A 27,992-nucleotide genomic window follows, 5' to 3' on the forward strand; every position below is an offset into this window, starting at 1 on the left:
GCTGCAGCCTTTCGCTAGCACTGGTCCTCGCCCCTTTTGGCATCTTGGTACTTGTAGTTTTGTCCACTCTATCTTTACCAGAAAAGCCAGCGCTGAGACCACAACTCCCATCACCCTGCTAGCACCGGCGCCTTCAGAGCGCATCCTCCGAGGGGCACCAGCGCCATTGACCACCCTGCTGGCCGAAGGGCCCGCCTTCCCGAGGCCAGGCGCTCCCGCGATTGGCCAGCCGCCCCGCCTCTCATCGGAGGGCGCCAGGTGAATGAAAGGGGGGCGTGTCGGTGCGCGGAGCTCCGTGGCTGCGCTACTGGAACCCGCTGGAAGGTGAGCGCCAAGAAGCGGGTTGGCGCTGCCGCTTTGGTTGGTTTGGGGAGGATTCCGAGCACCCGGGAGGCTGGCCTGAGATTGGGGTTAGGGAGCAGGATTGCCGCCACTCAGTCATCCTCCTTCGGACCGCTTGGCCCTGGCAACTCCTGGGACCTCCGCCCCGCGAGCCCTTCCAGCGTGGGGAGGGGCAGGCACGGCTGTGGGCTCCCAGCTTCCCTGTCATTGGGTGCTCTCCGCGTCGTCCAGCCGGGGGTCGCAGCGCCGACTTCTTCCACGGTGAATGGTACCCAGGCGTGGGGGCTCAGCCACACTGGGGAAGTGCCAGCCGCAGCGATGGCCACTTTGTCCGCGGGAGGCCACGGGAGGGGCTAGGCCTCGGGGCCCCATCCTCGGGGGCCATGCCCTGTAGCTGGTTCTGGTGGCCTGTGCAGGTCGTCTGGTGCTGGGCGGGGGAGGGTCTGTCTTGCGAGCAATTTAGATGCAGTTGACCCTGAAATTCTTCGTGTGGAAATGGAAACTTCTCTAATGTCGTTCTCCTCCGATCCATGCCTAAAAGAAAGGAGTGACTTCCCCAACCTGTCGCATCGTGTCCTGGAGGGTTTGGAGAGGCCGGTTAGCATAGTGGTTAAGGATGTCAACTCGGGAGTCAGTCTCTCTGTTCCATTCCTAACTTGGTGATGTTATTTTTATCTTTGAATCTCAGTTCCTCCTCTGAAAAACAGGATGTAGTTAGAGTATCTGTTGCACTGGGTTATTGTGAGGTGAAAACTAATGTGCTTGTAAAAGCCGGGCATGGTGGCGCGCACCTGTAGTCCCTGCTACTAGGGAAGCTGAGGTTGGGAGGATCTCTTGAGCCCAGGAGTTCCAGGCTGCATTGAGGTAGGATCGTGCACTCCAGCCTGGGCAACAGAGCAAGACCGTGCCTTTTAAAAAATTTAATTTAAAAAGTAAAATGAATATGCTCGTACTTTGCACAGTGTTTTATAAGGAATAGTGCTCAATATTTTGCTAAAATTGAGGAGCAGGTTTTTGTTATTCTCAGGTTGGTGGGACTGGAGGAGTCTTGTCAGAAAAGGTTGGGGGTGGAATTCAATGCTGCTTTTGGCCTCTGAACAGAGACAGTTGTGTGATCTGGCTAGGACTCCCTCAAGGGTATATGAGAGTTTGTATCGCAGGTAGCTGTGTTGGCATCTGCTGTCTCCTGGAGGACAGGCACTATACTTGGTTCATTTTTCTATTCCTGGCATCTTCCTTGTGTCAGGCATTGTATGTAGCTGGTAACCATTGAATTGAGTTGGAACCGTGGGGTGGTTGGGAGGTTCCCTGCCAGAGTGCAGATAAATGTGCTTCTGAGAGCGGTCTGCCCTCAGAGCTGCTTTTCTGGGAGAAGTGGTGATCCTCAGCATTTCCCGGGGCAGCAGAGCACTTCAGGCAAATGGGGGTGATATAAATAAATATATACACAATATATACCAAGTACAGGATTGGGGAAAATTTTGAAGAAAGTATTATATGGAAAGACTTTTGCAAATCAGGAAGTAGAATAAAAATAATTGCAATAGAATAAAAAATAATTTAAGTGAGAAAGCCAAAAGAAATTGGTTTTAGGTGCTATTGCTGGAAAGGAGGCTCTTCCAGTGAAAGACGGAAGTGCTCTGGGAAGAGCCCCTGTAGATCAGACCATACTACAAGTTAAGAAGTGTTGGCCGGGCGCGGTGGCTCAAGCCTGTAATCCCAGCACTTTGGGAGGCCGAGACGGGCGGATCACGAGGTCAGGAGATCGAGACCATCCTGGCTAACACAATGAAACCCCGTCTCTACTAAAAAATACAAAAAACTAGCCGGGCGAAGTGGCGGGTGCCTGTAGTCCCAGCTACTCGGGAGGCTGAGGCAGGAAAATGGCGTGAACCCGGGAGGCGGAGCTTGCAGTGAGCTGAGATCCGGCCACTGCACTCCAGCCTGGGCAAGAGAGCCAGACTCCGCCTCAAAAAAAAAAAAAATAAATAAAAAAGAAGTGTTGTACCTACTTACATGTTTATCTACCTGGCTTACCAACTCCTCACCCCTCTGCCCTGCCTCCTTTTTTTCTTAGTTAACAAAGAACAAAGCCAAGGCAGAAGGATCACTTGAGTTCAGGAGTTCAAGACCACTGAGACCAGCCAGGCAACATAGTGAGACCCCATCTCTATAAAAAAATGTTTTCAGAATTAGCTGAGTGTGGTGATGCATGCCTGTAGTCACAGCTCCTCAGGAGGCTGAGGCAGGAGGATTGCTTGAGCCTGGGAGGTCGAGGCTGCACTGAACTGTGATCATGCCACTGCACTCCAGCCTGGGTAACAAAGTGAGACCCTGTCTCAAAAGAAAAGACAAACAATACATGCACATAGTAAAACATTCTATCAGAAAGATTTAAAATTAAAGGCAAAAGTCCCTCCACACACTTTTTTTTTTTTTTTGAAACAGAGTCTTGCACTGTCGCCCAGGCTGGAGTGCAGTGGCACAATCTCTGCTCACTGCAGCCTCCACCTCCAACGCCTCCTGGGTTCAAGTGATTCTCCTGCCTCAGCCCCCCGAGTAGCTGGGATTACAGGTGCCCGCCACCACACCCAGCTAATTTTTTTTTTGTATTTTTAGTAGAGACAGGGTTTCACTATGTTGGCCAGGCTGGTCTTGAACTCCTGACCTCGTGATCTGCCCTCCTTGGCCACCCAGAGTTCTGGGATTACAGGTGTGAGCCACTGTGCCTGGCCCCTCCACCCACTTCTTAACTGTACTCCCTTTCCCCAAGGGTGCTGTTAATTCTCATATAGCCTTCCAGAAAAACATATATTTGCCAGCAAAAGCATTTATGCATAGGATCAACTATACATTTTGTTTTGCATCTTGCTTTTTTTTTTTTTTTTTTTTTTTTTGAGACGGAGTCTCGCTGTGTCGCCCAGGCTGGAGTGCAGTGGCCGGATCTCAGCTCACTGCAAGCTCTGCCTCCCGGGTTTTTACGCCATTCTCCTGCCTCAGCCTCCCGAGTAGCCGGGACTACAGGCGCCCGCCACCTCGCCCGGCTAGTTTTTTGTATTTTTTAGTAGAGACGGGGTTTCACCGTGTTAGCCAGGATGGTCTCGAACTCCTGACCTCGTGATCCGCCCGTCTCGGCCTCCCAAAGTGCTGGGATTACAGGCTTGAGCCACCGCGCCCGGCCTCATCTTGCTTTTTTTTTTTTAATATATCTTGGTGACTTTTTCACATGAACACAGGCAATTCTACATGGTTGCATAATATTCCATTGTGTGATTGTAAAGTCATTGATTTAACTTGTCCTCTATTGATGGACATTCACATTGTTTCTACTTTTGCGCTAGTACAAAATCGTGGTGTAACAGACATCTCCGAACTTATTTTATTTGAGATGGGGTCTTGCTCTGTCTCCCAGGCAGGAGTGCAGGGATGCCATCACAACTCACTGCAGCCTTGACCTCCCAGGCCCAAGCGATTCTCCCGCTTCAGCCTTCGTGTAGCTGGGACCACAGGCATGTGCCACCAAACCTAGCAAATCTTTTAAATTTTTTGTAGAGATAGAATTTTGCCATGTTGCCTGGGCTGGTCTCAAACTCCTGAGGTCAAATAATCTGCTCACCTCAGCCTCCCAAAGTGCGGGGATTACAGGCATGAGTCACTGTGCCCAGCCCTGAACTTATAATTTTTTTTTTTGAGATGGAGTCTTGCTCTGTCGCCCAGGCTGGAGTGCAGTGGTGCAATGTCGGCTCACTGCAATCTCTGCCTCCCAGGTTCAAGCAATTCTCCTGACTCAGCTTCCTGAGTAGCTGGGATTACAGACGTGCACCACCACACCCGGCTAATTTCTGTATTTTTAGTAGAGATGGGGTTTCACCATGTTGGCCAGGCTGATCTTGAACTCCTGACTTCAAGTGATCTGCCCACCTCGGTCTCCCAAAGTGCTGGGATTACAGGCGTCAGCCACCATGCCCAGCCCTGAACTTATAATTTGATATATTTGGGGGAATGTATTCAAATGAGTAAATGTATCGCAATGAGTTTGCCAAGGCAGAAGGTGTGTACATCTGAAGTTTGATAAATATTGCCAAATTCTCCTCTGATGTGGTATTCCAAATTGTGTTCCCACCAAACTGGATATTATCATATTGAAAAATGTGATTTTATCAGTCTGATGTGTTTTTTTTCAGTTCTAAGAAAGAATAAAATGTAATATTTTTTTTCTGTCTCTTGTTTTTCCGTTAGTATTTTGATTGTCAAAGGCAACAGCAGACACTGCCAAGAAAGCTTGGTTGGAGCAGTGGGAAGGGGTGAGAATGTCAGTGAAACCTTAGTCCTGTGAAAGTTTTGATTGAATTTTTCTTTTTTTCTTTTTTTTTTTTTTTGAGACGGAGTCTCGCTGTGTTGCCCAGGTTGGAGTGCAGTGGCACAATCTCGGCTCACTGCAAGCTCCATCTCCCGGGTTCACGCCATTCTCCCGCCTCAGCCTCCGAGTAGCTGGGACTACAGGCGCCCGCCACCACGCCTGGCTAGTTTTTTGTATTTTTAGTAGAGACGGGGTTTCACCATGTTAGCCAGGATGATCTCGATCTCCTGACCTTGTGATCCACCCGCCTTGGCCTCCCAAAGTGCTGGGATTACAGGCTTGAGCCACCGCGCCCGGCCGGTAATAGAATTTTTCAGATATCCAACAGTTCTCTTTTTTTTTTTTTTTTTTTTTTTTTTTTTTGAGACGGAGTCTCGCTCTGTCACCCAGGCTGGAGTGCAGTGACCGGATCTCAGCTCACTGCAAGCTCCGCCTCCCGGGTTCCCGCCATTCTCCTGCCTCAGCCTCCCGAGTAGCCGGGACTACAGGCGCCCGCCACCTCGCCCGGCTAGTTTTTTTTTTTTGTATTTTTTAGTAGAGACGGGGGTTTCACCGTGTTAGCCAGGATGGTCTCGATCTCCTGACCTCGTGATCCGCCCGTCTCGGCCTCCCAAAGTGCTGGGATTACAGGCTTGAGCCACCGCGCCCGGCAGTTCTCTTTTTTGACCAAAATGTTAACTTTAACTACTTTGGATGGGAAAAAAAATCCTAAAATTATGACATAACTTCCTTGAGTTTAAAATGAATATTAAGATAGGAATCTTTTTTTTTTTTTTTTTTGAGACAGAGTCTCGCTCTGTTGTCCAGGCTGGAGTGCAGTGGCACGATCTCCACTCACTGCAAGCTCTGCCTCCCAGGTTCACATCATTCTCCCGCCTCAGCCTCCCAAGTAGCTGGGACTACAGGCGCCTGCCACCACGCCCGGCTAGTTTTTTGTATTTTTTTTAGTAGAGACGGGGTGTTACTGTGTTAGCCAGGATGGTCTTGATCTCCTGACCTTGTGATCCGCCCGTCTTGGCCTCCCAAAGTGCTGGGATTACAGGCTTGAGCCACTGCACCCGCCATAGGAATCTTCTTAATACCTTAGGCCCATCGGTTATAGCCCTGGACTTAATTTAGTGATGTCCTTAGGCCATTTTGAATATGTAGGAGTATTTAATACCCTTAGCTAAATGGCCTCCAGCTGATATCTTGAAAAAATTTCTAGATCTACCTTTTATAGCTTTTTAACTTTTTTATAGCTGTCAGTTTTCTCTTTTAGATTTGTCAGTTTACTGTACTTACAGAGGCTTCTCTCCACTCTCCTCCTGAGTTGATTCTCTAGTTTCTAAACTTAACTCTATCATTTGTTATAAATACATACAAAGTAGGTATAAGTTGCCATTTAATAAGGTTCCAGTAAGTCTTTTATGAGTAAAGTCTGCACAATTAATGCATAAGCCTTGGATTTTGCCAGTGGAGGAACCCTTTACTGGGGCAAGGGGCGCCTGATTTCTCACTGGGAAAGGTCTTGGTGTGTTCCATTTGTGGAGAGGAAGAGTGGTTAAAGAGCTATTGGCAGAGGTTGCCAGCTCTAGCTAACCCTTTTGTGATTCCAGTAGAGGGTATGCACTTGGCTATAGGAACCTCTCTGATCTCAACGGGTCAGTAGGTAAAGGGGTAATAGCTGATGGATGGTTATGTGATTTATGTGATGGAAGAAGATGGGGTAGGGGGAGTTGGGGAACAGGTCAGTGTCTCTGTCCTCCTCACTACCAAGTGGATTTTATCTATTTACTTCTTTTGGAGATAGAGTCTCACTCTATCCCCCAGGCTGCAGTGCAGTGGTGCGATCTCGGCTCACTGCAACCTCTGCCTCCTGGGTTCAAGCAATTCTTGTGTCTCAGCTTCCTGAGTAGCTGGGATTACAGGCACCTGCTACCACACCCAGCTAATTTTTGTATTTTTAGTAGACACAAGGTTTTGCTATGTTAGCCAGGCTGGTCTCGAACTCTTGAGCCCAGGTGATCTGCCCACCTTGGCCTCCCAAAGTGCTGGGATTACAAGTGTGAGCCACCATGCCTGGCCCCAAGGGGATTTTAAACTTGGTTTATAGTTTATCTACTAAGCAGTTAAGAAATGAGTATTCCTTTTTTGCTTAACAAATCTATTTTGTCGGTTGGGCACGGTGGCTCACGCCTGTAATCCCAGAACTTTGGGAGGCTAAGGTAGGCGGATCACAAGGTCAGGAGTTCGAGACCAGCCTGGCCAATATGGTGAAACCCCATCTCTACTGAAAATACAACACTTAGCTGGGCATGGTGGCGCATGCCTGTAATCCCAGCTACTTGGGAGGCTGAGGCAGGAGAATCACTTGAACCCAGGAGGTGGGGGTTGCAGTAAGCCAAGATCGCACCACTGCACTCCAGCCCAGGCAACAGAGCAAGACTCTGCCTCAAAAAGAAAAAAAAAAAGAAGAACAAATCTATTTTGTCCAAAGCACTCTGCCAGATACTGTAAGGGATATAAAATTGAATAAGACATGGCTGATGCTTTCAAAGGGCTTGTAGTTCATTGACAGAAAAGGGCCAGGACATAAATAATAAGCAGGAGTTAACCAAGGGTAGTGGAATCAGTTAGGAGTCTCCCAGTTGCATGAAATAGAAAACCCAACTCAGAGGCCAGGTGTGGTGGCTCACACCTGTAACCACAGCACTTTGGGAGGCCAAGCCGGGGGAGGAGGGGCAGATCACTTGAGGCCAGGAGTTCGAGACCAGCCTGGGCAACATGGCAAAACCCTGTCTCTACCAAAAATACAAAAAAAATTAGCCGGGGGTGGGTACCTGTAGTCCCAGCTACTCGGGAGGCTGAGGTATGAGGATTACTTTAGCCAGGGAGGTGAAGGTCAGAGAGGGCCGAGATCACACCACTGCACTCCAGCCTGGGTGACAGAGTGAGACCCCCTCCCCCATCTCAAAAAAAAATAAAAAATATTTAAAAAAGAAAACCCAACTAAGACCAGCTAAACCAAAAAGGAACTTAATTGGCTTCTGGTACTGCTTGAGTTGGGGCTGCGATGTTGTCCCCAGGCTCCATCAGCCTGAGCTGGGCCGTCATCTTTGTTAGGCTGATTTCCCTGGTGGTGTGGCAGCAACATCCCTCACATCCTGCATCCCACAGAGCACAGAGTGCTCTTTTTTGAAATTCCAGCAAATGTTTCATTGCTTTTCATTGGCTCTGAAAGCCACAAGGCCGTCTCTGAGCCAATCACTGTGGTCAGAGGGTGGGATGCGTTAATTTTTTTTTTTTTTTTTTTTTTTTGAGACAGAGTCTCGCTTAGTCGCCCAGGCTGGAGTGCAGTGGCGCGATCTCGGCTCACTGCAAGCTCCGCCTCCCGGGTTCACGCCATTCTCCTGCCTCAGCCTCCTGAGTAGCTGGGACTACAGGCGCCCGCCGCCTCGCCCGGCTAATTTTTTGCATTTTTAGTAGAGACGGGGTTTCACAGTGTTAGCCAGGATGGTCTCGATTTCCTGACCTTGTGATCCGCCCGCCTCGGCCTCCCAAAGTGCTGGGATTACAGGCGTGAGCCACCGCGCCCGGCCAGGATGCGTTAATTTTATGAGCCTACATTATAGCTTACACACCTGGTGCTTGAGGATGGCATCAGCTTTATGCAAAGCATGTTGGCCAAGAATGGGGGAAGGATGCTTCCATCAAAGCCAAAAAAGGCACTAGAACCAAAAGAATGTGGAATACATGCTGGCTAGCCCAAGAATCCACCAAATTCTTCAGTGTAACGATGATAAAAGGAGACCAGTCTCGTTTGTGACCAGCCTGGGTAACACGGTGAAACCCCATCTCTACTAAAATAGAAAAAATTAGCTGGGCATGGCAGCATGCACCTGTAATCCCATCTACTCAGGAGGCTGAGGCAGGAGAATTGCTTGAACCCGGGAGGTGGAGGTTGCAGTGAGCCAAGATTGCACCACTGCACTCCAGCCTGGGCGACAGAGCAAGACTCTATCTCAAAAAAAAAAAAAAAAAAAAAGAGACCAGTCTCAAAGTTTTGGATTGGGATGCTGGAGGCTGGGTGTGGTGGCTTACTCTTGTAATCTCAGGACTTTGGGAAGTGGAGGCAGGAGGATCGCTTGAGGCAAGGAGCTTGAGACCAGCCTGGGCAACATAGCAAGACTACCATCTCTACAAAAAAAAATTTGTTTAATTGGCCGGGCACAGTGGTACACACTTGTAGTCCTAGGTCTTGGGAGACTGAAGTCGGAGGGTTGCTTGAGCCCAGGAATTTGAGGGTGTAGTGAACTATGATCACACCACTTGCACTCTAACTTGTGTGACAGACCAAGACCCTGTCTCTAAAAAAGAAAACCAGTTTCAGAGTGATACACTAAAGACTCAACTATAATTTTTTTTTTTTTTTTTTTTTTTTTTTTTGAGACAGAATCTCAGTCTGTCGCCCAGGCTGGAGTGTAGTGGCGCAGTCTCAGCTCATTGCATCCTCTGCCTCCCGGGTTCAAGCAATTCTCCTGCCTCAGCCTCCCGAGTAGCTGGGACTCATGTACCCACCACCACGCCTAGTTAATTTTTGTAGTCTTAGTAGAGACAGGGTTTTGCCATGTTGGCCAGGCTGGTCTCAAACTCCAGACCTCAGCTGATCTGCCCACCTCAGCCTCCCAAAGTGCTAGGATTACAGATGTGGGCCACCGCACCTGGCCTCAACTATAATTCTTAGATGTGAATATTTTCTGTATTTTGAGCCTTGAAGAAAGTAGAATGTAGTACATTAGAGCATTGGCTCTGGAGGCCAATAGACCTGATTTTGAGTCCCAGATCTGTTACAACTGGGTCATCTCCTACCCTCAATTTCCTTATCAGAACAAGGGAGACAATATTTACTTGTAAGGTTTTTATAAAAATTCACTGAAAGAATCAATGTAAAATAGTAAGCACTGTGCTCACATGCAGTTAGCTATAGTTATTATTTTTTTTTCATAAATTAACCCAGTTGGATAACCTCTGATTTTTATTAGATCCAAAGCAGACCATATTATTATTATTATTATTATTATTATTGTTGAGATGGAATCTTGCTCTGTCAACCAGGCTGGAGTGCAGTGGTGCAATCTTAGTTCACTGCAGCCTACACCTCCTGGCTTCAAGCGATCCTCCCACCTCAGCTTCCCTAGTAGCTGGGATTACAGGCCGGGCTAAGTTTTGTATTTTTAGCAGAGAAGGGGTTTCACCATGTTGGACAGGCTGGTCTCACAGTGATCTGCCTGCTTTGTCCTCCCAAAGTGCTGGGAAGCCCATATCCTACAGATACTATTGGACCACTGGTTTTGGAAAAATTGTTTAAATTTTTTTTTTTTTTTTTTTGAGATGGAGTCTCGCTCTGTTGCCCAGGCTGGAGTGCAGTGGCACCGTATCTGCTCACTGCAAGCTCCGCCTCCCAGGTTCAGGCCATTCTCCTGCCTCAGCCTCCCCAGTAGCTGGGACTACAGACGCCGGCCACCACACCTGGCTAATTTTTTGTATTTTTATTAGAGACAGGGTTTCACCGTGTTAGCCAGGGTGGTCTCCATCTCCTGACCTTGTGATCCGCCCGTCTCGACCTCCCAAAGTGCTGGGATTACAGGCGTGAGCCACCGCACCCAGCCTTGTTTAAAATTTTTAAAAGAAATATTATTGGCTGGGCGCGATGTCTCACGCCTGTAATCCCAGCGCTTTGGGAGGCCGAGGCTGGCGGATCAGGAGATCAAGAGATCGAGACCATCCTGGCTAACACGGTGAAACCCCGTACTAAATACACAAAAAATTTAGCTGAGCGTGGTGGCGGGCGCCTGTAGTCCCAGCTACTCAGGAGACTGAGGCAGGAGAATGGCGTGAACCCGGGAGGCGGAGCTTGCAGTGAGCCGAAATCGCGCCACTGCACTCCAGCCTGGGCGACAGAGCGAGACTCCGTCTCAAAAAAAAAAAAAAAAAAAAAAAAAAAAAAAAAATCATATTTGTAAAGGTTGAGATTTGTGAATTAACTTAAGAAAAATCTTGACAGAGATACAGGTTTACTCTGGAGCAGCAGCAGCTGGCGGAGCAATGGAGATGCAATCCTATTATGCCAAGCTTTTGGGGGAGCTGAATGAACAGAGAAAGAGGGACTTTTTCTGTGACTGCAGCATCATTGTGGAAGGGCGGATCTTCAAGGCCCACAGGAACATTTTGTTTGCTAACAGCGGCTACTTCCGAGCCCTGCTCATTCACTATATCCAGGACAGCGGGCGGCATAGCACCGCCTCTTTGGACATTGTCACCTCTGATGCCTTCTCCATTATCTTAGATTTCCTCTATTCTGGGAAGTTGGATTTGTGTAGGGAGAATGTGATTGAAGTGATGTCGGCTGCCAGCTACCTGCAGATGAATGATGTGGTGAACTTCTGCAAGACATACATTAGGTCATCCCTCGACATTTGCCGAAAGATGGAGAAGGAGGCTGCTGTGGCTGCAGCAGTGGCGGCAGCAGCGGCGGCGGCTGCAGCGGCGGCGGCAGCGGCGGCTCATCAGGTTGACAGTGGAAGCCCCAGTTCAGGCCGGGAGGGTACCTCCTGTGGTACCAAGAGCTTGGTCTCCTCTCCAGCCGTGGGAGAAAAGAGCGTGGACTGCCTGAGAGAGTCCCCTTGCGGTGACTGCGGAGACTGCCATCCCTTGGAACTGGTGGTGAAAGACAGCCTTGGCGGTGGCTCGGCTGACAGCGACCTCTCTACTCCACCCAAACGGATAGAGCCCAAGGTGGAATTTGATGCTGATGAAGTGGAGGTGGACGTTGGGGAACAGCTGCAGCAGTATGCTGCCCCGCTGAACCTGGCCCACGTGGAGGAGGCCTTGCCCAGCGGCCAGACGGTTGACTTGGCTTACAGCAACTACCACGTGAAGCAGTTCCTGGAGGCGCTCTTGCGCAACAGCGCTGCCCCGAGCAAGGATGATGCCGACCATCACTTTTCTCGGAGTTTGGAGGGAAGACCAGAAGGTGCAGGAGTAGCCATGAGTTCTATGATGGATGTCCAGGCTGACTGGTATGGAGAGGACTCAGGTGAGTTCCCTTAGCATTCATCAGCCCTGTCAGTCATTTAGTACACACTGTCTGTGCCTTGTGTTCTCCCATCATCATGATCATTATCACCATCATCATTGTCACTACCAACATCATCAGTACCATCATCACCAGTACCATCATCATCAGTACCATCATCACCAGTGCCATCATCAGTACCATCATCACCAGTACCATAATCATCAGTATCATCATCACTAGTATCATCGTCATTACCATCATCACCAGTACCATCATCAGTACCATTGTCATCACTACAATCATCACCAGTATCACCATCTCATTATGATCATCATCAGTCACCATCACTGCCACCACCACCACCAATATGCATTAATTGAGCACCTGCTGTATGCGGGGCATTGTTTCTTCGTGTATGTTTGTGTTTTACCTCTACAACTAGAATGTAAGCGTGTTGGGGGCAGTTTGGAGACATGGGAGGAACCCACTCTCTTCCTCTGACCGGCAGTGGGACCTTGGTTAAATCACTGAATCTCTTTGAGTCTGTTTTGTCATCTGTAAAATGGGGATAATCATCCCTGCCCTGCCTCTCTCACAGGTAACGGTTGTGGGGATCAAATAAGAGAGTTTTCAGAACTTTTTCTCACGTATCATCTTAGATTTCCTGTATTCTGGGAGGTTGATTTTGTGTGGGGAGAATGTGATTGAAGTCATGTCCAGAGATATATGCTCCAGAGATTTATACTTCTCTGTGTCAGCCAAGGTGCTTGGCATAGAATAGGCACCCAGCCTGGTGTGTTTGATGATGCCATCTACTTGAGACTATTTGACTGATTGATTGATTGATTGAGACAGGGTCTTGCTCTGACACCCAGACTGGAGTGCAATGGTGCAATCTCAGCTCACTGCAATCTCTGCCTCCCAGAGTTCAAGTGATTCTCATGCCTCAGCCTCCCGAGTAGCTAGGATTACCATAGGCGCATACCACCATGCCCAGTATTTTCAGTAGAGACAGGGTTTCACCATGTTGGTCAGGCTGGTCTCAAACTCCTGACCTCAAGTGATCCTCCCGCCTTGGCCTCCCAAAGTGCTGGGATTACAGGCATGAGCCACTGTGCTCGGCCGACTTGAGACTATTTTAGTGCCAGTGTTTGACTTCATGTGAGCTAACTTTTACATCCTTTGGTAGGCTTTTGCGTTTCAAGAGAACCTGGTTGTTTCTTTGAACAGTTCTGAGAGTTGAGATAATATGGTTAACTCCTCTTAACAGGTGAGGTAATTGTGTTGCAAGGTGTCTTGTAGGAGACAAAAATAAACTTGACTGCCACCTTACTGACGAAACGTGGCTTCCAGAACCTCAAGCCAAGGCTGGGCGCAGCTGCATGCACCTGTAATCCCAGTTACTCGGGAGGCTGAGGCAAGAGAATAGCTTGAACCTAGGAGGTGGTGGTTGCAGTGAGCCAAGATCGTGCCACCACGTTCCAGCCTGGGTGACAGAGCGAGACTCCCTGCCAAAAAAAAAAAAAAAAAAAGAAAAGAAAAGAAAAAAAAAAAAACAGAACCTCAAGCCAAGAAATTCATGAATTGCAGTCTGGCAGTGAAATATTCAGTAGTAAAAGTCTTTTCCTTTTTTTAGCTTCTAATTCTCTGGTTGAAGTGAAAGTCTTTTAAATAAAGGGAGATCAGCTATTTTTATTCATTACTCAATGGCTGTCTTGAGACTTTTTTTTTCTTTTGAGACAGGGTCTCGCTGTGTTGCCCAGACTAGAGTGCAGTGGCACCATCACAGCTCACCGCAGCCTTGACCTCCCGAGCTTGAGTGATCCTCCCACTTCAGCATCCCAAGTAGCTGGGGCTACAGGCATACACCACCACACCCAGCTAATTTTTTGTATATTTGATTTATAACAGGGACGAGGCCTCCCTATGTTGCTCAGGTTGGTCTCAAACTCCTGGGCTGAAGTGATCCTCCCACCTCAGCCTCTCAAAGTGCTGGGATTACAGGTGTGAGCCATTGTGCCTGGTCTGTCTTGCAAATTTTTAATTTCTGGGAATTTTTGGTTTTGTTTTGTTTTGTTTTGTTTTTGAGGCAGAGTCTCACTCTGTTGCCCAGGCTGGAGTGCAGTGGTGCAATCTCAGCTCACTGCAACCTCTGCCACCTGGGTTCAAGCAAGTCTCTTGCCTCAGCCTCCCGAGTAGCTGGGATTACAGGCATGTGTCACCATGTCCGGCTAATTTTTGTAGTTTTAGTAGAGATGAGGTTTCACCATGTTAGCCAGGCTGGTCTTGAACTACTGACCTCAGGTGATCCTGCTGCCTCGGCCTCTCAAAGTGCTAGGATTACAGGGGTGAGCCACTGTGCCTGGCCTCAAATTTCATTTTTTAAAAGCAAGAGCACTCAGTATGTCTGATTAAAACTGGACTTGAAAAACTTGAAAATGGCCAGGTGCAGTGGCTAACACCTACAATCCCAGCATTTTGAGAGGCCAAGGTGGGAGGATCGCTTGAGCCCAGGAGTTCAAGACCAGCCTAGGCAAAATGGCAAAACCCCATCTCTACAAAAACAAAAAAAAAATTGAAAAATTAGCCAGGCGTCGTTGCATGTACCCATAGTCCCAGCTGCTTGGGAGGCTGAGGTGGGAGGATCACCTGAGCCTGGGAGGTCAAGGCTGCGGTGAGCTGTGATCATGCCACTGCACTCCAGCCTCGACAACAGAGTGAGACGTTGTCTCAAAAAAAAAAAAAAAAAAAAAAAAACTTGAAAATGCTGTTTCTGGTTCTCAGAGACACTGGCTTCACCAGCATTGGGAAGATCGTGGCCGCTTCCATGAACACACCATGGGAACTTGTTGAAATTCTCATTGCTGTGTGTACGATGGCATTTCACACACTGATCACCCTTTCATATCCACGAGACTCTCATGATGCCCCATGTGTTTGACAGAGGAAATATGGAGAAACTGCGACCCAGAAGGGTTTAGTGAGTTTCGTAAGAATGCAGTAGTAAGTGGCCCAGCTAAAACCACAAACCTGGAGTGGCTTCATTTCATTCATTAAACAAACAGTGAAAGCAACACAAGTAGATAGAGGATTTCAGTGCAATGATTTTTTCTTTGAACCCCTCTGCATGTAAGCACAAGAAGTATCATGAAATAGGCATTTGGCTCTGTGCCACTTATAATATATTCAGGTCCTGTCCTTATTGGTCTGGAAAGTCAGGCTTCTTGCTACAGGGTGCTGTGGCAATGCAGCTGCCCTGGCCCCTGGCCATGCCTGTTGTCTACCATGTTTTTATTTCATTCATATGGCTCCAGGGTATAGTTTTTCCAAGTGCTAAGGCACAGAGTAGGATTGATTTGTTTGGTTATTCATTTATTTGTTCAAATATTTGAGTACCTTTTGTGTGAAGACATAAAGATAAGTCAGACATGGATGCAGCCCTCAAAGAACTGATGGTGTCGTATAGGAGATAAGACACAAATGTGGGCCAGGCACAGTCGCTCATGCCTGTAATCACAGCACTTTGGGAGGCTGAGACAGGTGGATCACTTGAGGTCAGGAGTTCGAGACCAGCCTGGCTAACATGATGAAACCCCATCTCTACTAAAAATACAAAAAAAATTAGCCAGGCGTGGTGGTAAGTGCCTGTGATCCCAGCTACTCGGGAGGCTGAGGCAGGAAAATTGCTTGAACCCAGGAGGCAGAGGTTGCAGTGAGCCGAGATCGCACCACTGCACTACAGCCTGGGCAACAGAGCGAGACTGTCCCACAAAAAAAAAAAAAAAAAAAAAAAAAAGACACAAATGTAAATAACATCACATGCTAGAAAGGTACTAGGGTTGAAAGACACTCAGGTATGAGTTCACAGTAGTCCAGAAGGAGAACTGGCTTCCTACTGGGAGATCAGGGAGGCATCCTGGAAGTGCCATCTGAAGATAAGAAGAGGGGACAGGGAAAAATTGATTGGAGTCAGGAGTCAGATCATGGAAAACCTTACATACAAAGAGGGGAGGTTATATCTGTAGGCACAGGGGATTTTTCTTTTTTTTTTTTTTTTTTTTAACAGTCTTACTCTGTTGCTCAGGCTGGAGTGCAGTGGTGCCATCTCAGCTGACGGCAACGTCTGCCTCCCAGGTTCAAGCAATTTTCCTGCCTCAGCCTCCCAAGTAGCTGGGATGACAGGCGTGCATCACCATGCCCAGCTAATTTTTGTATTTTTCGTAGAGACAGGGTTTCACTATGTTGGTCAGGCTGGTCTCAAACTCGTGACCTTAAGTGGTCCACCCGCCTCAGCCTCCCAAAGTGCTGGGATTATAGGTGTGAACTGCTGTGCCTGGCCGGGTTTGTTTTGTTTTGTTTTGCTTTGAGACAGGGTCTCACGCTGTCACCCAGGCTGGAGTGCAGTAGCGCAATCACAGCTCACTGCAGCCTCGACCTCCTGGGCTCAAGTGGTCCCCCTGCCTCAGCCTCTCAAAGTATTAAGATTATAGGCATGAGCCACCACACCGGTCACAGGGGAGGTTTTGGTAGTTTCTTTTATTTTTTTAATTTTTATGCCCACCTGGATGCTCTGCACAAGCCTCAATCCCTGTAAAATCTGAACTGAACTCCCCTTTCCTCCTGTACCTGCTTTTCCTTCTGTTAATTTCACTCTTTCTCAGTGTGACTCCTCTCCACCTCCACAACCACTGCCTTAGCTCCTATCATCTCTCATCCAGACTCGTGGTCCCCTCCTACTTGGACTTCCTGCCTTTAATATTGCCTCTCTTAAGTCTTTTCCCTGAATTGTGCCCAGAGGGATCTTTTAAATTTGGCCATGAAAATTTGACCATGTGACCATTGTACCTTCCTTGCTTAAAATTCTAGCTGGCCAGGAGTGGTGGCTCAGGCCTGTAGTCTCAGCTACTCAGGAGGCTGAGGCAGAAGAATTGCTCGAACCAGTTGGAGGTTGCAGTGAGCTGAGATCGCACCACTGCACTCCAGCCTGGGTGACAGAGCGAGACTCCATCTCAAAAAAAAAAAAAAATCCAGGCTGCTTACAAGTAAAGTCCAAATTTCTCAGCATGTTAGTTCCATGAGGGGCAGGGACTTTGGTCTATTCTGTTCACTGTTATATCCCCAGGACCCTAGAACAGAGCCTGACCCATAGTGAGTGCTCAGTATAAATTTGCTGAAAGAATGAATGAATGAATGTGACCATCACAATCTAGTTCTTGTTCCTTCCTTGCCCTCATTCCTAACCCCCACTTCATACTTCATAGTCTCATTTACCTCTATGCCTAAGCACGTGTTCTTCCTCTGCCCGAGATACCTTTCTCTGTCTTGAACTCCCAGTGAACTCCTGTTCATCTTTTAAAACCTTGCTCAAAGTTAACCTCTTCTGTGAAATCTTTGCTGAACTCCTAAGGAAAATCATCACTTTTTATTTATATTTCTTCATCACTTTGAACTTTGCATGTGTGCTTCATATGGTATGAATATGTTTACATATCTTTCCTGCTAGACTTAACTTCTTGAGGGAGGAAACAGGTGTCTTACAATGGCCTGGCATGTAATAGGATTCAGGTGAACTGCTGTATTGGGGGAGTGAGATCAGGAAGGGGGAAGAAAGTGTTGAGACAATCCATACTTTTCTGATGGAGAAATAGTTAACAGTTATTTTTCCAAGGACTTATGCTGGGCCTTTTTTATTTTATGTTTTTGTAGATAATCAGGAAGAAGTGTGTGGTACAAAGCCAAGGTGATGGAGATAAATAACAAGGAAGTTCCACAGTGCCAGAGGAGTGAGCAGGGTGATGAGCTATGAGCTGCTGCTTTGATCCTAGGAAACAGGTTGTTATTCCTGGCCGGGTGCTGTGGCTCACACCTGTAATCCCGGCACTTTGGGACACTGAGGCATGGAGGATCCCTTAAGCCTAGGAGTTCAATACCACCCTGGACAACATAGTGAGACTCTGTCTGTCTCTACAAAAAAAAAAAAATTGTTAAATTAGCTGCCCGTGGCCGGGCATGGTGGCTCACACCTGTGATCCCAGCACTTTGGGAGGCCAAGGTGGGTGGATCACCTGGGGTCAGGAGTTCGAGACCAGCTTGACCAACATGGTTAAACCTCTGTCTGTACTAAAAATACAAAATTAGCCAGGCATAGTGGTGCATGCCTGTAATCCCAGCTACTTGGGAGGCTGAGACAGGAGATTCACTTGAACCTGGGAGGTGGAGGTTACAGTGAGCCGAGATTGTGCCATTGCACTCCAGCCTGCCCAACAAGAGCAAAACTCCATCTCAAAAAAAAAAAAAAAAAAAATTAGCTGCACGTGGTGGCACATGCCTGTAGTCCCAGCTATTCGGGGAGCTGAGATGGGAGGATCACCTGAGCCTGGGAGGTAGAGGCTGCAGTGAGCCATGATCATGCCACTGCACTCCTGCCTGGGTGACAGAGACCCTGTGTCAAAAAACAAAAAACAGGCTGGGCATGGTGGCTCATGCCTATAATCTCAGCACTTTGCGGGGCTGAAGCAGGTGGATCACTTGAGGTCAGGAGTTCAAGACCAGCCTGGCCAACATGGTGAACTCCTGTCTGTACTAAAAATACAAAAATTAGCCAGGCATGGTGGTGTGCACCTGTAATCCCAGCTGCTCTGGAGGCTGAGACAGGAGAATCACTTGAACCCAGGAGGCGGAGGTTGCAATGAGCTGAGATCGTGCCACTGTACTCCAGCCTAGGTGACAGAGTGAGACTCCATCTCAGAAAAAAAAAAAAAAAAAGATAATCATTCCTATTTTACTTGTATCTCAGTACCAGTGTGAGCAGTGAGAGATTTAATAATTCCACATATGTCAGCAGCGATGAGCTTTTGAGCTGCTACTTTTATCCTGGGAAACAGATTTTGGAGTCACTATAGATTATGCAAAATGTTAGGCATTATTAGGATGGGAACTCAATACCAAAGAGAGTTTCCACCCTTACGTAAAGGATGTTGGACTCTCACATTCAATTTAGTGTGCCATACTTTTCATAGCACCTCAGGAAAGACAGAGCCAGTTAGGTATCCCAAGCCAGCCCCAGAGAAAAGAGTTACTCCAGTGTTGACAGAGACCACAAGAGCCTGGACTGCTTACCCGGTAAAAAAAATTCTGAAGAGATGACAATGATGACAAACATGGCTGACATTTGCAAGTGCTTACTATGTGCCACGTGCTGTGCTTTATGTGTTACTTTATTTCATTCTTACCACAGTCCTGTGAGGTGGGAACTGTTATCATACCTGTTTTACAGATGAGGAAAGTAAGGCACAGAGAAGCTAAGTAAGATGTCGAGGGCCACACGGCTGGTCAGTGCTAGAGCCAGGACATGAACCACGTTTCTCTACTTGGAAAGCTTGAGTCACTAGTGCCTTCATAGGTGATATGATATGACCAAAATCTGTAAATCTGGAAGGGCATGGATAGAAAGAACAAATCTCGGGCCGGGCACAGTGGCTCACGCCTGTAATCCCAGCACTTTGGGAGGCTGAGGCAGGTGGATCACCTGAGGTCAGGAGTTGAGACCAGCCTGGCCAACATGGTGAAACCCCGTCTCTACTAAAAATACAAAAATTAACTGGGCGTAGTGGCAGGTGCCTGTAATCCCAGCTACTCCAGAGGCTGAGGCAGGAGAATCACTTGAACCCAGGAGGTGGAGGTTACAGTGAGCCAAGATCGTGCCACTGTACTCCATCCTGGGCAACAGAGTGAGACTCTGTCTCAAAAAGTAAAATAAATAAATAAAATAAAGAAGAAATCTCGGAATATAGTTGACCCTCTGTGTCCATAGCTTCTGCATCTGTGGATTCAACCAATCATGTATGGAAAATACGGTATTCACAGGATCCGCAGGGCTGACTTTGGGACTTGAGCATCCTTGGATTTTGGTATCCAAGGAGTATCCTGGAACCAATTCCCAGTGGATACCAAGGGATGACTATAGCAGTAAGTGTAACTCACAGAACTTGAGTGGAACAGTTTCTATACACATGAGTGATAATCACATTGTCACCTTAATGGTTATATGAGCAAGGTGAGGGAATAAATTGGAAAAAGATTTAAGTGAATTCCTGGATATTTGATGATTTCACATATGTAGAGTTAATATAAATTCCAAACAATTTAGGGTCTGCATCAAAGCAAGCCTCTTCTACGTATGCCTGGAAAATATTCTTAGGAACTACTGTCCAAGAAAGCATGAATTCTGGTCTAGAAATCTGATCCATTATAACAGCATTTTCCAAGTTCTGAAGGTAGTGAGATCAACTCAGAGGGTTGTATTAGTCAGCTCAGGCTGCCACAACAGAGTGCCCCAGACTGGGAAGCTTAACAGAAATGTATCCTCAAAATTCCAGAGGCTCAGAGTCCAAGATCAAAGTGTCAGCAGGGTTGGGTTCTGGTGAGGCCTCTTCCTGATTTGCAGATGGCAGCCTTCCCACTGTGTCTTCACACAGGCTTTCCTGTGTGTGTGTGTGTGCTAGGGGTGGGGGTGAGAGGAATGGCAGGGGGTATGCAGGGAGAAGGAGAGAGCAGTTGATCTCTGGTGTCTCTTCTTCATAAGAAAACCAGTCCTATCATTAGGGCCCTACCTTATAAACTCATTTAACCTTCATTACCCTCTTAAGGGCTTTTATCTCCAAACACAGACTTCAAGGTATGAATTTTAGGGGTACACAATTCAGTCCATAACAGAGTCTCACCCAGCAGTCTTTTGTTTTGAGATGGAGTCTCGCACTCTTGCCCAGGCTGGAGTGCAGTGGCGCCATCTTGGCTCACTGCAAGCTCCGCCTCCCGGGTTCACACCATTCTCCTGCCTCAGCCTCCCGAGTAGCTGGGACTATAGGCGCCCGCCACCAAGCCCGGTTAATTTTTTGTATTTTTAGTAGAGACAGAGTTTCACCGTGTTAGCCAGGATGGTCTCGATCTCCTGACCTTGTGATCCGCCTGCCTTGGCCTCCCAAAGTGCTGGGATTACGGGCATGAGCCACCGTGCCTGGCCCCCAGCAGTCTTAAAATGAAATCAAACAGAATAAACACTATCAGGGTAAGTATTGTTTTGGGAAACTTTTCCAGTTATCCACATAAGGCATGTGTGTTCTGAGGTTGTAATGCAAGCTGAGTTTCTAACTGTGAGTCACACAGAAGCGTGGAAGCTGGTGTCTTACAGCATTCCCGACCTTATAAGAAGTACACTTTACCCTGGGGCTGATTGGGAGCCAGACTGAGTTGGAATTGCAGATGATGTCTTGCTGTTGGCTGGTGGCGGAGTTGGTGTCCTCCTCCTTCATCTGGGCTGGTGGAATTCCCCAGCTCTGGATCCCATCCACCAGCGGGTAGCCAGGGTTGGTCACTGCGTACAGCACAGCTAAATGAAAGCATTTGGTTCCCCAGGTGATGTGCTGGTGGTCCCCATCAAGCTCCACAAGTGTCCTTTCTGCCCTTACACTGCCAAGCAGAAGGGCATCCTCAAGCGGCACATCCGTTCACACACAGGCGAGCGGCCCTACCCCTGTGAGACCTGCGGCAAGAGGTTCACGCGACAGGAGCACCTGCGGAGCCACGCCCTGAGTGTAAGTGTTCCAGCTGGCCATGCCCTCGTGTCAAGAGCGATTCATGATCTCATCTAATGGAAGGGTACAGCCAGCCTGTCTTTCATGTCTCTGTCTACTGGGATGTTTTCAGATAATTGTCAACATATATTTTTACTACTAAATTAAAGCTCAGGTGGTGGCACTTACAGAAAGCTAAAACTTTATATGTTAGAGTTAAGTTTTAACTTCAAGTTAGACTAGTTTTCTCAGGGGAAGAACCAAGAAAGTTTAGATCCTGGTAAGAGGTGATGATTGTAATGTAGAGAACAACAGGGCTCAGACAGGATTGTGAATCTCTTCCTACCAGTGTGATACCAAAGGTAAGCTGCATCCTCAGTTTCCCACCCAGCCCCAGCACCTGGGGGTAAGGGAAGGGTATACTGCCATGTATAGAGCTCCCTGTGGGCAGCAGACAAAGAGGGCTCCAGCCCAAGGAGACCCTCCCCTCTAATGAGCTGCCCCCTAGGATTTGTCTCCATGTGAGCTGGTGAGTCCAACCAGCTGAAAACCATTCAGGCCACTTAGAAAGATGTTACATTTATTTATTTATTTATTTAAACTTTTAGGTTTGTTACATAGGTAAACTCATGTCACAGGGATTTGTTGTACAGATTATTTTATCCTGGAATTAATTCTCTTTGCTCCTCTCCCACTTCCCACTCTCCAGCCTCCGGTAGACTCCAGGGTCTGCTCTTTCCTTCTTTGTGTTCATTAAGTTCTCATCATTTAGCTCCCACTTATAAGTGAGAACATGTTGTATTTGGTTTTCTGTTCCTGTGTTAGTTTGCTGAGGATAATAGCCTCCAGCTCTATCCATGTTCCCACAAAACACATGATCTCATTCTTTTTTATGGCTGCAGATGTTGCATTTTATGATCATCTTTTTTTTTGTTTTGTTTTGTTTGAGACAGAGTCTCACTCTGTCGCCCAGGCTGCAGAGATAGATCATAGCTCACGGCAGCCTTGACCTTCCAAGGCACAGGTGATTCTCTCGCCTTAGCCCCCACTTGGGTAGCTGGAACTACATGCAAACACCACCACGCCCAGCTAATGTTTGTTTGTTTGTTTGTTTTTGTAGAGACAGGGTTTTTCCAGGTTGCCCAGGCTGGTCTTGAACTCCTGGGCTCAAGCGATCTGCCTGCCTCAGACTCGCAAAGTGCTGGGATTATAGGCATGAGCCACCATGTGCAGTTATGATCATCTTTGAGCAAGACAATCAGTGTTTGGGAAATCTAACATACAAATAGCTTGACCTTCAATGGGCGCTCTTAAGAATACAAAAACTGGGCCAGGTGTGGTGGCTCACGCCTATAATCCCAGCACTTTGGGAGGCCGAGGCAGGCGGGTCACAAGGTCAGGAGTTCGAGACCAGCCTGGCCAATATGGTGAAACCCCGTCTCTACTAAAAATACAAAAATTAGCCGGGAGTAGTGGCGGACGCCTGTAGTCCTAGCTACTTGGGAGGCTGAGGCAGGCGAATTGCTTGAACTCAGGAGGCAGAGGTTGTAGTGAGCCAAGATCGGGCCACTGCACTCCAGCCTGGGAGACAGAGCGAGACTCCATCTCAAAAAAAAAAAAATACAAAAACTGGCCAGGTGTGGTGGCTCACGCCTGTAATCCTAGCACTTTGGGAGGCCGAGGTGGGCAGATCACAAGATCAAGAGATCGAGGCCATCCTGGCCAACATGGTGAAGTCCTGTCTCTACTAAAAATACAAAAATTAGCCGGGCATGGTGGTGTGTGCCTGTAGTCCCAGCTACTCAGGAGGCTGAGGCAGGAGAACTACTTGAACCCGGGAGGCGGATGTTGCAGTGAGCGAAGATCGCGCCACTGCACTCCAGCCTGGTGACAGAGCAAGACTCCGTCTCAAAAAAAAAAAAAGAATACGAAAACCCTCAGAATGGGAGAAAATATTTGCAAGGGATATATCTGATAACAGTCTAGTATCCAGAATGAAGAACTTTTATAATGCAACAGTAAAAGAATGAATAACTCAATTAAACCTGGGCAAAGGATTTGACTAGACATTTCTTGGGAAAAGGTAGACAAATGGCCAATAAGCACATGAAAAGATGCTCAACATCATTAGTCATAGGGTAAATGCAAATCAAAGCCACCATAAGATGCCACTTCCCACCCACTAGGACTGCGCTAATTGTGGGTGGTTCTCCTGTATCAGCCTCTCCTCATCTCTGCCTCTTGTGTGTATCTTGCATCCAGAGCTCTCTAAAACAGAGGCTGTGATTGGTTCACAGAGCCCCATTGGCTGGAGTTCCTGAAAAGTGTACACATTAAAAAGATAGTTCCTAGGCCCAGCGCAGTGGCTCACACCTGTAATCTCAGCACTTTGGGAGGCTGAGGTGGACGGATTATCTAAGGTCAAGAGTTTGAGGTCAGCCTGGCCAATGTGGTAAAACCCCTTATCTACTAAAAATACAAAAAAAAAAAAAAAAAAATTAGCCAGCCTTGGTGGCACGTGCCTGTAATCCCAGCTCCTCAGGAGACTGAGGCAGGAGAATTGCTTGAACCTGGGAGGCGGAGGTTGCAGTGAGCCAAGATCAGGCCACTGCACTCCAGCCGGGGCGACAGAGTAAGACACCGTCTCAAAAAAGAAAAAAAAAACAAAAACAAAACATAGTTCCCAAAGCAGCTGCTGGCACATCTGGGGAATATAGCTGTCTACCCTAGCAAATCTGCCTTCCTAATAATTAAACAATCCAAGGTACATAAAAACTATGTCAGCATTGGGGGATGGGAGACGGACAGCATTAGGAGAAATACCTAATGTAAATGACGAGTTAATGGGTGCAGCAAACCAACATGGCACATGTATACATATATAACAAACCTGCACGTTGTTCACATGTACCCTAGAACTTAAAGTATAATAAAAATAAAAATAAATAAAATATCAATTACCAAAGGTGTCCAATGAGAGGGGAAAAAAAAGCCATGTCAAAAATCCTAATGAGAGCCAGATGCAGTGGCACACACCTATATTCCCAACTACTTGGTAGACTGAGGCAGGGGGATCACTCGAACCCAGGAGTTCAAGTCTAGCCTGGGGAACATAGCAAGACAGCAAGACCCCATCTCCAAAAAAAAAAAAATCCTGGCCAACTATGGTGGCTCACACTTGAAATCTCAACACCTTAGGAGGCCAAGGTGGAAGGATCACTTGAGGCCAGGAGTTCAAGACCAGTATGGGCAACATAGTGAGACACCACCTCTACAAGAAATAAAAAATTAGCCAGGCATGGTAGTACATGGGTGCATGTGGTCCCAGCTGCTTGGGAGGCTGGAGGGGGAGGAACACTTGAGCCCAGGAGTTCAGGGCTTTAGTGAGCTATGATCGTGTCACTGTACTCCAGCCTGGGTGACAGAGCAAGACCCTGTCTCAAAAAAAAAAAAAAAAAAAAAAAATCCCTATCAGTTCACTTTCACTTGAGTGCTCTTTGTATGCTAAGCACTGGGCATATAGTAAGGAATGGGACAGACTCTGTCCCTGCCCTCTTAGAGCTTACACTCTAGTGAATTTTATCAACAATTTGTGAGATGTACAACAAAGGAAGAAGTATGGGTGAGAATCGCTAGCTGGGGGCCCTAACTGGCCTAGAGCATCAGGAGAGACCTCCTTCCAAGGTGTTCATAAGGGGTGAAGGGTTGATGATGAGGAGAAGGGAATGTCCCACATGTGTCCAATGGCTCTGGGGTAGAAAGAACCTTGGTAAGACGAAGACTCATATGGTTTGGATCTCTGTCCCCACTCAAATCTCATGTTGAAATGTAATCCCTAATGCTAGAAGTGGGGCCTGGTGGGAGGTGGTTGGATCATGGGGGCAGTTTCTCATGGTTTAACGCCATCCGTCCTTGGTGCTGTCATTGTGATAGTGAGTTCTCATGAGATCTGGTTGTTTGAAAATATGTGGTGCCTCCCCCTTCTTTCTCTCCCCTCTGCTCTGGCCTTGTGAAGTGCAGACTCCCTCTTTGCCTTCTGCCATGATTGTAAGTTTCCTGAGGCCTCCCCAGAAGCTGAGCAGATGCCAGCATCATGCTTCCTGTACAGCCTGTGGAACTGTGAGGCAATTAAACCTCTTTCCTTTATAAATTACCTAGTCTCGGGTATTTCTTTATAGCAGTGCAAGAACAGACTAATACAAAGACTGTGGCAGAGAATGCAGGTGGAGTGCTAAAAAAGGAATCCGGAGGGTCAGGCAGGGGCCAGATCACATGGGACCTTGTGGAAAAGGCTCATCTCCTTTTCTGTGACATCTGCTGTGTCCGCTTGTGATTACAGGTCCACAGATCCAACCGTCCAATCATCTGCAAGGGCTGCAGGAGAACATTCACGAGTCACCTGTCCCAGGGGCTGCGGCGCTTCGGGCTGTGTGACAGCTGCACCTGTGTTACAGACACACCTGACGATGACGATGATTTGATGCCTATCAACCTAAGCTTGATGGAGGCTTCATCCGAAAGCCAAGAAAAGAGCGACACAGACAATGACTGGCCAATCTATGTGGAGTCGGGTGAGGAAAATGACCCCGCTGGAGATGATTCTGATGACAAACCACAAATTCAGCCCAACTTATCAGACCGAGAGACACTTACGTAGCAATAAATTGGTGGAGAAGAGGTTTTAGAACTTGCTAGTGCTCATTCTGTTGTTGAAAGATACCATTTGTTCAATTTTGTGGAACGCTGAGAGGAACACTTTTTCACTGTTATATGTGCATTTTTATTAGACTATCTGATAGAGGTTGGATTTTGTGACTCAAAGGACAGATAACCTTTTTGTGTGGTGCCCTTGGTTTCTGAGGGCTTTGCTGGCCACTCCTTAATTCTGAGTGAATCAATGCAGGCCCTGAGGTCTCCTGTTTTTCTTGCTGTGCATCCAAACTGTGGTTAGGAGAAAGATAAGAAAATCTCCATGCTTGTTTTTATATTGACTCAGCCCTCTGCATTCCTTTGTTATCATCCTCTTTCTCTAAAAACCATTAAGTTTTGGGATCAAGTTTACCTTTGCCAAGCCTTTCCTAATGAATTCCACATTAAATTTTCTGGCAACGTATTAAAGAGAAACCTTTATTGATATAAAGCAGGCAGGGCGGTCTAGCTACACGATCAAAAAAGGTACTCTGTAAATCTAGGACAGCAATTTTAAAGGCTTGGAATACTTACGGGCAGACAAACATGAGAATGATCCGAAAGGCTCATTATGGCATCCTGACTTGCCCAGTTGAATAAAATTTTAAGTTAGCACTGAGAAGGGAGGCTATGACCCCAGGTCTGGATGGTTTCCCTGTCTGGTTTGGCATTTGATGATTCTATACCTACAACCTGTTCTGTTATCATAAAACAACTCATTTGGGCAAAACTCAAAATGCTCCCCTACTTTTTCCAGCAATTTCCAAAAGTTGGAGCTGTGTAACTTGGAAATGTAGCTGCCTCTGGCATTCTTTTACTTAGTTTATACTGATGCAGGGCAGGCAAGCCCGAATATTGGGGCTTAGTCCAGGGGAGTTCTTGGCTTCACCCAGGAAAGAATTCAAGGGCGAGCCAGTGGTGTTAGACAGCAGCTTGTATTGAAGCAGCAGTGTGCTGCAGCAGCAGCAAAGGGGCCGCTCCTTGTGGACTAGGACTACCCCATGGGCTGTGTGCCCAGAGTAGCATCTCAGAGGCAAGTCGGCACTCATATTTATACCCACTTTTAGTTACATGCAAATTAAGGGGCAGATTATGCAGCAATATTTAGGAAAATGGTGGTAACTTCCAAGCCGCTGGGCGATTGCCAAGATAAGGGGTAGTGACTTCCAGGTGTTGCCATGGCAATGGTAATTGACATGGCCCAGTGATGAGCGTTTCTTATAAAAGCTGCTTCCCACACCATCCTCCCACCACCGCCTTGTTTTAGCTAGTCCTCAGTTTGGTCCGTGTCTGAGTCCGGCCTTTGGAGTTGAGTCCTGCCTTCTACCTCATTGCCTAGAACTTTAATTGGAGGGAAAGTATAAGCCCATAACGCCAAGTTACATTTCTAAAATGTTCATCTTTTAAAAGATCCTCATGAAGGAAAGGCAAGGTTAGTAGAAGAACAGGTTTTTAAAAGCAGTCTACCTTTCACCTACTTTTCAGCCACACAATTATTGCAACAAAAGAGGCTGAACTCTTTAAAGGGCTAAAGGGCAGGCAGTATTAGGAATTCGGAATGTAATTGAAGGCATTTTCCATAATTTTGTCTTACGTTAAAATATCCAAAATGGATTTTAAAAGAAATCTTCTTGTCTTCCTTTAAGTATAGTCGTCTTTCAAAAGATGGTAAAGTCACTTTTATTTCTACCTCTTGAGCAACAAAGAAATCAAAAACATTATAAATTGGCTTGTAAATGTTAGCCAAAGCATTAGAAAGGTGTTCAAGCTGTACTTCTCAATTGTAGTTAAAACTGGAACAGTGCAACTCAAACTCTGGCCCACAGAGAGACACTGTTCTGTAAATTGTTTTCTACCACTCTGCTACAAGGAAAGTCAGAAATTAAGTCTATGCATATAGAGATGTTGATAACACTTTGACATTGCTGTGACTCATGGCTTTGTCTTCCTTTTTTTTTTTTTTTTGAGA

The 27,992-nt window shown here is 47.1% G+C and overlaps 2 protein-coding genes across 2 annotated transcripts in view; both read left to right on the forward strand.

Annotated features, from left to right (window-relative positions):
• The window catches only part of RBBP4 (RB binding protein 4, chromatin remodeling factor), a 418,599-nt gene that overhangs the window by 185,838 nt on the left and 204,769 nt on the right, over positions 1 to 27,992 (forward strand). The gene's annotated exons all lie outside the window — the stretch shown is intronic.
• ZBTB8B (zinc finger and BTB domain containing 8B) lies at positions 282 to 27,989 on the forward strand. Its single transcript, XM_050795400.1, has 4 exons — positions 282 to 324; positions 10,749 to 11,780; positions 21,177 to 21,355; positions 25,674 to 27,989. Exons 2-4 carry the CDS (start codon positions 10,790 to 10,792, stop codon positions 25,989 to 25,991), a joined length of 1,488 nt encoding a protein of 495 aa, XP_050651357.1. The 5' UTR covers positions 282 to 324; positions 10,749 to 10,789; the 3' UTR covers positions 25,992 to 27,989.

The sequence above is a fragment of the Macaca thibetana genome, chromosome 1, assembly GCF_024542745.1.
Source record: "Macaca thibetana thibetana isolate TM-01 chromosome 1, ASM2454274v1, whole genome shotgun sequence".
NCBI lineage: Eukaryota > Metazoa > Chordata > Mammalia > Primates > Cercopithecidae > Macaca > Macaca thibetana.

Bases quoted from the DNA above. Each gene is read 5' to 3' on its own strand.
- ZBTB8B (XM_050795400.1), top strand. From the start codon at position 10,790: ATGGAGATGCAATCCTATTATGCCAAGCTTTTGGGGGAGCTGAATGAA. The intron at 11,781-21,176 runs GTGAGTTCCCTT...TTGGTTCCCCAG, and splicing joins CTGGTATGGAGAGGACTCAG to GTGATGTGCTGGTGGTCCCC. The intron at 21,356-25,673 runs GTAAGTGTTCCA...TTGTGATTACAG, and splicing joins TGCGGAGCCACGCCCTGAGT to GTCCACAGATCCAACCGTCC.